Genomic DNA, 10,153 nt, shown 5'->3' with positions numbered 1-10,153 from the left:
GACCAAGCTTTCCCTGATTTTCTTTCTTGCTAGCTTCATTGTTTCTAAGGACCAGGTCCCCTGGCTTGAAACGTTCATTCTTGACTTTCTTGTTGTAATAGGCTTCCATTCGTTGCTTGTACTTGGCTTCTTGTATTGCGGCTTGATCTCGTGCTTCTTCAAGGAGTTGTAAGTTCAACATGGTCTCTTTTTGGTTTGTTTCGGGATCCATGTTGACAACTCGTTGTGTTACAACTCCTACCTCGGCTGGGATCACAGCCTCGGATCCGAATACCAAGCTATATGGTGTTCTCCTATGACTTGTTTTTTCGGTTGTTCTTATGGCCCATAGAACACTAGGCAATTCGTCAAGCCAGTTGCTTTTGTACCTTCCCAATCTTGTTTTGATACCTTCCACTATGCTTCGATTTGTCCTTTCGACCTGACCATTTGATTGTGGGTAAGCCACTGAGCTGAAGACTTGATTGATCCTGTACTCTTTACACCAACTGCTGAAAGGCTTCTCAGCAAATTGCTTCCTATTATCGGTGACGAGTACCCCCGGCCATCCATAGCGGCAAATAATGTTTTCCCAAACAAAGTCAATGACCTGTTTGCCTGTAATCTTTGCAAGTGGTTTAACCTCAGGCCACTTTGTAAAATAATCTACTGCTACCAGCAAGAATTTTACTCCTCCTTTGCTTGGGGGAAATGGACCAACAATGTCCATTCCCCATTTATGGAATGACCATGCCGAGGTTATTGGGACAAGGTCATGCTTAGGACTTTTTGGGATTGGTGCATGAATCTGGCAAGCATCGCATTTTCTTAATTGCTCAGCGGTGTCACGATGCATTGAGGGCCAGAAATACCCAAGGTTCATGAGTTTTGCAACCACCGACCTAGCTCCAAAATGGGCTCGGCATATGCCTTCGTGAATTTCTTTGATCAAATACTGACTTTGCTCAGGACCAACACATCTTAGCAAGGGAGCAAGGTAACCCTTTTTGTAAAGAGTTCCTTCTTGTAGTACGTACTGCCTTTCCTTGATTTTAACCCTTTCAGCTTCTACTTGATCATTGGGTAGTTCACCATTTTAAGGAACTTCTTGATTGGAGTCATCCAATTTGGATCTTCATCAGTGACTACGTCTTGAATTTCCAACTCATCAATTGATGGAGCTTTTAACACTTCTACTAACACCTTCTTTGTTAGGTGAGCAAAAGTAAGAGAAACAAGCTTGCTTAAGGCATCTGCCTTCTTGTTTTGGGACCTTGGAATCTGCTTGATTGTACACATTTGGAAGGTGTTCATTAATTCTTTGGATTTTTCTTTGTATCTTCTCATGTTGGGCTCTTTGGCAATGTAGTTATCGTTTACTTGACTGGAGACCAGTAGTGAATCAGTGAACACTTCAAGCTTCTGGACCTTCATTTCTTTGGCCAGCCTTAAACCGGCGATCAGTGCCTCATATTTAGCCTCGTTATTGGTGGTCTGAAAGTCAAAACGGAGAGCATACGTGAATTCTAACCCTTCTGGGTTGATCAAAATGAGTCCAGCCCCTGATCCTTCAACGCTCGAAGCCCCGTCAGTGAAGAGCTTCCAGGCTTCAAGGTCAGAGGGTTCAGAGGTTGCAGTGTTCACTTCAGAGATGGTTTGCATAGGGACTTCTATAATAAAATCAGCCTAGACTTGGGCCTTGATGGCCTTTCTAGGGACATAGGTGATGTTATGCTCACCTAGTTCTATGGCCCATTTGGCTAATCGTCCCGATTTTTCTGGTTTTTCAAGCACACTCCTGATAGGTTGGTCCGTGACCACTTGTATAGGGTGTGCTTGGAAATACCTTCGAAGCCTTCTAGCTGTTTGAACTAGGTCTAGGGCAAGTTTTTCCAGGGGAGGATATTTGGTTTCAGCCAATTTTAGGGTTTTGCTGAAGAAATAAACGGGTACCTGGATTTTTTCTCGTTCAATGGTGAGGACGGTGCTTATTGCTTCTTCAGCAACTGAGAGGTAGACTGAAATCAATTCGCCCATTTCTGGGGCTGCCATGTCGGGTAGGGAAGCTAGGTGCTGCTTCATTTGGTTAAAGGCTTCATCAGCCTCTTCAGTCCATTTGAAATCCTTCTTATCAGTGCAACCTTTGAGTGTTTTGAAAAAGGGGAGGGACCTTTCCGCTAACTTTGAGGTAAAACGCTTCAAGGCAGCAAGCTTCCCATTCAAGCTTTCAACCTCCTTCTTGGTCTTTGGTGGTTTGGCTTCAAGAACAACTTTCACCTTATTTGGGTTAGCCTTGATGCTTTGTTTTCCAACAATATGGCCCAAGAACTTGCCTTACTCAAACCCAAATGAATATTTTTCAGGGTTGAGCTTCATGCTAACCTTTCTTAGGTTCTTGAAAGTTTCTTGAATGTTATCGAGCATTTGATATTCCGACTTGCTTTTGATCACCAAGTCATCAACATATGCTTCCATGTTTTTACCGATTTGGCTTGCAAAGGCTTTGTCCACTAGACGTTGGTAGGTTGCTCCGGCGTTCTTGAGGCCAAAAGGCATCTTTTGGTAACAAAAGATTCCCTTATCGGTGTGAAATGCCGTCTTTTCCTCATCTTCTACTTTCATGAGTATTTGATGATACCCCTTGTAAGCATCTAGAAAGCATTTGAAAGGGTAGCCGGTGAGGGAGTCAACCTTGAGATCAATCTCTGGTAATGGATAGCAATCCTTGGGACAAGCTATATTGAGATCCTTGAAATCTATGCACATCCTCCAAGAGTTGTCTTGCTTCTTGACCATAACTGGGTTTGCAACCCATGATTGGTACTTGACCTCTCGGAGAATGTCGGCTGACGCAAGCTTCTCAACCTCCTGGCATGCAGCCAAACTTCTTTCTGGTGCCAAACTTCTTTTCGTTTGAACCACGGGCTTGACATCCGACGGTATTCTTAATTCGTGCTCGGCAATGTTTCGAGGAATTCCCGTCATATCCTCCGGACACCAAGCGAAGACATCGCTGTAGTGTGTTAGCAACTTTTCGAGATATGAGAGGGTTTCTTGTGAGAGGCTTGGATTGATCCTTATTCTTTGCTCAGGGTACTTAGGATTTATGATTAGCATTTGCTTGTCTTCTTTGCTTTTGGAATTTTCACCTTCAACCATGTAGGCTTCCTGGGAAGGTTGAAGGGTTGCTATTCCCCTTTCGGTGGGAAATTTGACAGTGCCATGGCCGATGGACACAGCCATGTAAAACGCACACTGTCCTGGCCTCCCAATGATCACATCATAGTTTGAGGGAATATTGATAACCACAAAGGTAAGTGGTTGAGTTCTTTCTTTTTGACCTTCGCTGAAACAAACATTAAGCGTCAGTTGCCCTAAAGGTTTAAGGGGTATATCGGCAATACCTTTTATGGAGGTTCCAGAGGGTTGAAGCCTTGAACGTTCTTCATTGCTCAAGCGGTTGAAGAATTTCTCGAACATAATTTCAGTAGCTGCCCCAGTGTCTATGTATGCCCTACTTGTTTGTAATGTTCCCACCGTTGCCTCTACTACGAGAGGATTTGAAAGAGGGTCTTTCTCCGTCGGGGGAAAACAAACACACTGAAGCTCCCAAGCTTCCAACAGTGGTCTCTTTTGTGGAACCCTTCCATCAAAATCTACCATATTGACTTCCTTGCCTTTCCCTTCAGCCATTTTGTCCCTTACTCCTTTCACCAAGTGAGCAAGTTCTCCGGACTTGACAGCTTCTTCAATTCTTTTCTTAAGTTGGAAGCAATCATTGGTATGGTGGCCCTTTTCTTCATGAAATTCACAATATTGTGTGGAGTTCTCGTTTTTTCTGCTTTTGGGGAGAGGCCTAGGAGGCCGAAAGTTTTGCTTGACTTCTTCTGTTTCTAGGATCTCTTGAGGAGTTTTGGTGAGAGGTGTGAAACTCACCCCCTTTTCTCTGCTAGGAGGGTTGTGACCTTCAGACCTTCGATGGTCTGAACCCTTTTGGCGTCTGTCAAAGGAGTTAAAGTTTCCTTTCTTTCTGGCTGGGCTGCTACCTCGCCAGCTGTTTTCTCTTTTTCTTTGATCTTTGATATCTACTGCCTCCTCTCCTTGAATGTGGGCTTCAGCCCTTTCGAGAGCTTCTTCCAAAGTCTTGTGGAGAGATTTTTTGAAATCCCTTGTGAGGTATTTAGATGTAATGGCGTTCATGAAACCAGCCACCCTCATTTTTTCATCTGCTCCCACATAGATTAGACCTTCCTTCTTGTACCTCTCTATGAATTCTCGAAGGCTTTCATCATCTCTTTGCTTGATCTGAAAGATCACTGTAGCATCTTTGACATACCGCCTTTGTTGGGAGAAATTGGCTAAGAACCCTTTGCTGAGATCGTTGAAGCTTCGAATGCTTCGAGCAGGTAAGTCATTGAACCAGATTCTTGCTGATCCCGCAAGGGTTTGCATGAACATCAAGCAACATTCAGCGTTTGACCATTTCTCAATCCTTGCGGCACCGGTAAAGATCTGAAGATGGTCTTCAGGATCTTCCATCCCATCATATGTTCTGATGTGGGCTGGCATCTTGATTTTTGTCTGGAAGTCATAATCGGCTATCTGTTGTGAAAAGCATGAAAGGTTACTTGGTTTATAAGGCTTGGCCAAATCTTCTTCAACCCTTGTACCCATATTGTTGTTACCAATGTTGTTCCCTTGAGTGGCTAGCTGGCCATCATCTGGGTCATCATCTGAGGCATGAGGTTGAAGCCTTGAAGGCTTCCAGGTGCAACAGAACAGTTAACTCCCAAGGGAGTGCTCATGACGGCGCTTCGTGCTAAAGGGAGTACCGACAAGGCTTGTTCCCATGAAGTTGTCGTTGAAGGTGGCAGACTTGTTACTGGGGACTGCAGGAGCTGGTCAAGGGTCAGCTCATGGCCTAGTGGGGCACCGCTTTGAGCAGGTTGAGACGAGAAAAGTGGGTATGCTGTGGGGTTTGGCCTTGCCCACAGGTATGGGTTAGGATTTGGGGGATTACTGGGACCTACCTCATCCCTAGATATAAAAGGAGGAATAGGAGGTCCAGGAGACAATGCTGGCTCAGGTTCATCATAGTCCAGATGGATCCTCACCCTCTTGTCCCTTTCTCTGCTCACATACTGGTTGAGGAGAGACCTTAACTCAAGAAAATTGTTGGCGACCCCTTCCGGGGTAAGTTCAACATGCGACGGGGCACTAGTTACACCAACATTAGGGGAAGGGACCCCTGATCTGGACGGAGTAGGTGTACTGAAAGTTAGGAACTCAGGAGTACCGCCCGGTGTCGAGAAAGAAGCAGGTGTAGTTGCATGGGCTTGACTAGCACCTGGAGTAGAAGTGTTAGGAACTTGATTCACTTCTCCGGGAGATCCACTTTCTGACATGGCAATTTCAGGAGAATGGAGCTACACTACTAGGTCTTTCGGAGAAAAATAGTGGCGTAGCCCCACGGTGGGCGCCAACTTGTTGATGCAACAAATAATAGACCAAGGATAGTAGCCAGGCTGGTTAGGCAAAAGGGTTGAAAGGTTTAACCTTGCCTAACGTAGGTCGTGAGGTCCCCCCACGTTTGCAAGACGTGGAAGGAGGTTCACTAGTTTGTTCTTGTTGTTTGCTATGGGTCCTCTTCTGAAACGTGTTCAGATTTGGATGAAGGAGCAAACAGAATGTGTGTGTTGGAAGTGAAGGAAAGTATCTTGCAAGAAGCAAGTACTGATGATGTATGGCCAGAGATTTCGGGAAATCAAGGCTGGCCTGGAATGTCCCCGGAAGTAAATGAAGTGTCGCATATATAGGAGAAGGCATCTCCCAAAGAGGAATGCATTTGACTAGTGACCCTGCTTGCAGTGAGGGGCTTACCCTTTCGGGGGTTAAAGCCTTTTGACCCCTGGATAATAGAGTGTGCTCTGCAGACGTGCATTGCTTTTGCGGCTGGGTTGGTGAAGTGATTTCGAGGATGTGACTATTTACTGTTCTCACACTGCTTTACTTCACCTCATCGATTTTTCAACCTTCGAACCCTTTAACCCTTTGAGTACTCAAGTATTTTAGTCATTTTATTTTGTCTTGAGCTACCCCCGTCATCATATACTAAATAATAAAACAATATTTTTAAAAACCCCATTTATTGTACGGGTTGAATAAATATAATTTTATATATTAAATAATAAAAAGTTATATCTATAAGAACTATATTGTACGGGTTGAATAAATGTAATTTTATATACCAAATAAAAAAGTTATATCTTTAAAACCATGTGTATTACACGGGTTGAATAAATGTAATATTGTTTACCAAATAATAAAATAATACATCTTTAAAAAACCTCATTTATAACACGGGTTGAATAAATGTAACTTTATATTTATAACACGGGTTGAATAAATGTAATTATATATACCAAATAATAAAAAAATTACATCTTTTAAAATATGCGCATTACACGGTCTGAATAAATGTAATTTTCTGTACTTAATATAAAAAATATACATCCTTAAAAAACCTCATGTATTGTACAAATTGAATAAATCTAATTTTATATATCAAATAATAAAAAGTTATATCTTAGAAAACCTCATGTATTACATGGGTCGAGTAAATGTAATTTTGTATAGTGAAAAAAAACTATTTAATATATTAATACAAAGTTTGGTTTTCGTGATCAAAATAGATTACTTTGTTGTTGAAAAATTTGTTAACGAAGTCTCAATAAATTTAACCCTTTATTTAAAACTCCGTAAATGTATAAATGATAAATAATATTAATTAATTTTATTTTAAGTTTCGTAAAATCTATTTGATACCAAACTAAACAAAACGTTCAAATATAATTAATTCAAATAAATAAATAATATTATAAATGAGAAGGAGATTAAACTAAATAATAATTATCCATAAGATATTTGAAGGGGTATGGTCCTAGATCTCGCGCCAACTGACCGCGAGTGACCATTACCCTTATCAAAAAACCCCCACCAGCAAAAAACTTATCTGCGTCCATGCGGGCATGCACGAACGCACCCTTCGAATCCAATCGGTCCAGTGATAAGAAGAAACCTTACCTTGTGTATGAAAACGGGTGTACATAGCGATGCGGCTGGCACCGCATCATATGAGCATTTTCGTCACGACAAGGGATATGGGCAACAGCAACAGTCACCACGAGCGGCGATGCGGCTTGGCACCGCATCCCGCATATGTCTTCATCAGAGCAAGAAACGCGGGAACGTCAAAGGTTACCGCAGGCAGCGATGCGGCCTGCACCGCATCCCCTCCCACAAGGCAAGTGGGACTGACACCACAGAGCAAGTGGCACCACTGGCAGTCGCCTGTCAGGCCATACGTAAGCAACGGACTGACACTGCAGTAGGACGTGGCTTCACCTCCACAACCGACAAGCCTGACACACCTGCATAGGGGCAGTACGTCGTCAATCCATCCATTCAACTCCTCCTTCACTCCTCGGCTATAAATACCAACCCCAAACTAGGTTTGAGGTATCTCTTCACAACTCCCTCACTACTACTACTATCACACTTTGCTTCCCAAGCAAATTACTGATTCTCACGCCGGAGAGTGGTAACAAGGAGCACCCCCCACCCCATCCTCCTTGTTACGAGTCACGGCTTGTTTCCTTGTGCAAGAGATCAACCAGTGGACGATCTAGCCAGCGATCCTCGAGAGGAAGGGATTAACCCTTCTTGACGAGACCAGTGAGTTAACCTTGCCAGGTTAACCATTGTTTCATCAATATTAAACTAATAATATTTAGTAGGAGGATTATCTATAATATAAGATATTAAACTAAATAATATTTAAATAGGATTATCTATAATTAATTAAAAGAGATTAAAATAAAATTATAGTTATCTATAAGAGATGGTCTAATATGATGACAAGTGTCCCTAAATTGGTTTCTTTTATTATATAGTACTAGCGGTAAGACCCGTGTGCAAACACGGGTCGTTTCTTAGAAAACCATACATAACACATATTGACAGAACATATAGATATGTGTATAGATATTGTACCAAAACGTGTTATTTATTATAGCTAAAAGACAACTATAAGTAAATATAAAAGATATTTAACAAAGTTAATAAAAGATGTCTAAAAGATGTCTAACAAACTTAAAGTTTAGATTGTGCAAACACGGGTCGTTCCTTAGAAAACCATGCATAACAAATATAAACGATGATTATAGTTATATTTTTATAGACTTATAAATAAAATAAATAAATAAGTCAGTCAGTAAATACTTAAACTTTAGAGTATAAAAACTTAAAGTTTAGATTGTGTTGAGTCTTGTTTTTCTTCCGTAAATGTCTGGAAAACCATTTTGATGATGTAATCTTCTTGAGCCTTGTCTTCTTTTGTTAATTCATCCGTCTGCTTTTCTTTCCTTCTTTGATGAAGGATGCTAGCATGTGGAGCAGTGAGTCTCCTGATTGGCAATTTTTGTTGTTTAACTGGAACCACTGCTTCCGGATAATCAGGCTTTTTAGGAGCAGTGGGATCTCTTTTCCTTAACTCTTCCAACTTTTTGTAGGTAGCAAACACCTTTTCTTCTTTCCACCTTGTAACATGGTTCCTTGACCCATAATCAGCAGCTATCAGCTCTTCTTTCATTCTTTTCAGTTTCAAGGTCCTTTCTGGTACATTTTTCTTGTAATTGGCCCAAACCGGAGGAGTTTGCTTTACCTTGTCTTGAATCATCTTTTGAATTATGGCTATCTCATCTTGCAGTTCACTAATGGTCCATTCTTTGTATTGATACTTTTCTGCCCTGTACTTCTTGTATGCTGTCACACCCCGATTTCCACACGTTTCACCGGTGGGCCCGGTGGGGGATTACCGTGACGTAGTTGGCAACAATATAGTCAAACCACACAATATTTAAATGCACAGCGGAAGCATAAAGATAGATATATTTCAACCATCGAATGTAATATCCAAGTATCTCGAGTAGTCGAAACAAATCCACGGGGGATCAAAATAAAATAGAAATATTGTTCAACAGATAGTGGCATCCCAAGCTTGCGAGACTCTAACGATGCTAAGGAGTGGCCAGCCTATTTCGTGTAGAACCTGCATTTAATCTTTTTGGGGAAAATACGTCAGTTTACACTGGTAAACACATTCAGCCGACACTTTTGTAAAAGGTTAATAAAAATGATTTGAATGCACAAGGCACAAACTCTTTATAACTTGGGATAATTAATCAATCAAATCTTGTAAAAGAATTACATGTTCACTATGCGTTCAGTCGCCCAGGTCGTACCGGGTTTAAGGTTAATAGACACACCACATAGCATAAAGCCGTGGCGGGAAAACCAACGGTTATACCTTTATAAATATAGACACATTGCCGGGTGTGCGCCTACACCCGCGTGTCAAGGTCGTGGCCATTTCGTAAAATGCTGCCAGTTTATGTAAACTAGTTATGTAAACTAGTTACATAAACCGGTAAGGTTTGACCCGTTTCGGCCAGTTTATGTAAACTAGTTACATAAACCGAACCGTACGCGTAAAAGGCGTAACGGGTAACCGTAAGAGTCCTACACAGGTTTCCTAAGTCAATATGCTCTAAGGAGGTTGTGGTATCAGTAGGATACCTCCCATTATGCCCATAACGAGTTTAATTCCAATATACGCCCCGTAGGGGTATTTCGGTTATTTTAAAGATTATAAAAGAGATTTCTGAGTTCTACAGGAAATCTGAGTTTCCCGAACAGGTTATAAAGTTCAAAATACTTTATTTATTATTTAAAATCAGTAGCAACTGGATTCGGGTCAAAATACCATGTAGAACTCATTTTACGTCCGAAAAGGGTATATTCGGTATTTACCGAATCGATGCCATAACCGCAGGCTATGAGCAGGTTAAAAATAATTAAAAATCTTTAAAAATCCCAAAATATTATTTTACATCAGTGTGTAAAAGGTTTGGTGTCGAAATTTGGGTTTAGATAGGCTTTATGCTAATTGCGCCGTTTAATTACTAAAGTTTCCGTAATTTCGCTATTTAGCATAACTCCTATTCTAGACCTCGGATTGACATGAAATTTTAGGGACATGCTTATAAATCAGTAACTAAGGTTATTGTTCTTTCACATGTCCAAAATTCTCGTTTTAAAGTTAAAAGGGCGTTAT

The 10,153-nt window shown here is 41.3% G+C and overlaps 1 protein-coding gene across 1 annotated transcript; it reads right to left on the bottom strand.

The window, feature by feature from the left end:
• Positions 1-2,313: 2,313 nt before the first annotated feature.
• On the bottom strand, positions 2,314-5,384 carry LOC118490420. The gene is made up of 4 exons (XM_035988054.1): positions 5,010-5,384; positions 3,945-4,581; positions 3,581-3,776; positions 2,314-3,325 (listed from the first exon to the last, which is right to left on the bottom strand). Exons 1-4 carry the CDS (start codon positions 5,382-5,384, stop codon positions 2,314-2,316), a joined length of 2,220 nt encoding a protein of 739 aa, XP_035843947.1.
• Between the last annotated feature and the right edge of the window lie 4,769 nt (positions 5,385-10,153).

The sequence above is a fragment of the Helianthus annuus genome, chromosome 1 (genome assembly GCF_002127325.2).
Source record: "Helianthus annuus cultivar XRQ/B chromosome 1, HanXRQr2.0-SUNRISE, whole genome shotgun sequence".
In the NCBI taxonomy this organism is placed as follows: domain Eukaryota; kingdom Viridiplantae; phylum Streptophyta; class Magnoliopsida; order Asterales; family Asteraceae; genus Helianthus; species Helianthus annuus.
This window is presented reverse-complemented; position numbering and strand designations above follow the sequence as displayed.

What these genes read in the sequence shown, in the direction of transcription:
- LOC118490420 (XM_035988054.1), bottom strand. Translation starts at nt 5,384, where the DNA reads ATGTCAGAAAGTGGATCTCCCGGAGAAGTGAATCAAGTTCCTAACACT. An exon ending in CTTTTATATCTAGGGATGAG is followed by an intron (nt 4,582 to 5,009) that starts GTAGGTCCCAGT and finishes TTTTCACAACAG; the next exon opens with ATAGCCGATTATGACTTCCA. An exon ending in TTGGAAGCTTGGGAGCTTCA is followed by an intron (nt 3,326 to 3,580) that starts GTGTGTTTGTTT and finishes TGTTTGTTTCAG; the next exon opens with CGAAGGTCAAAAAGAAAGAA.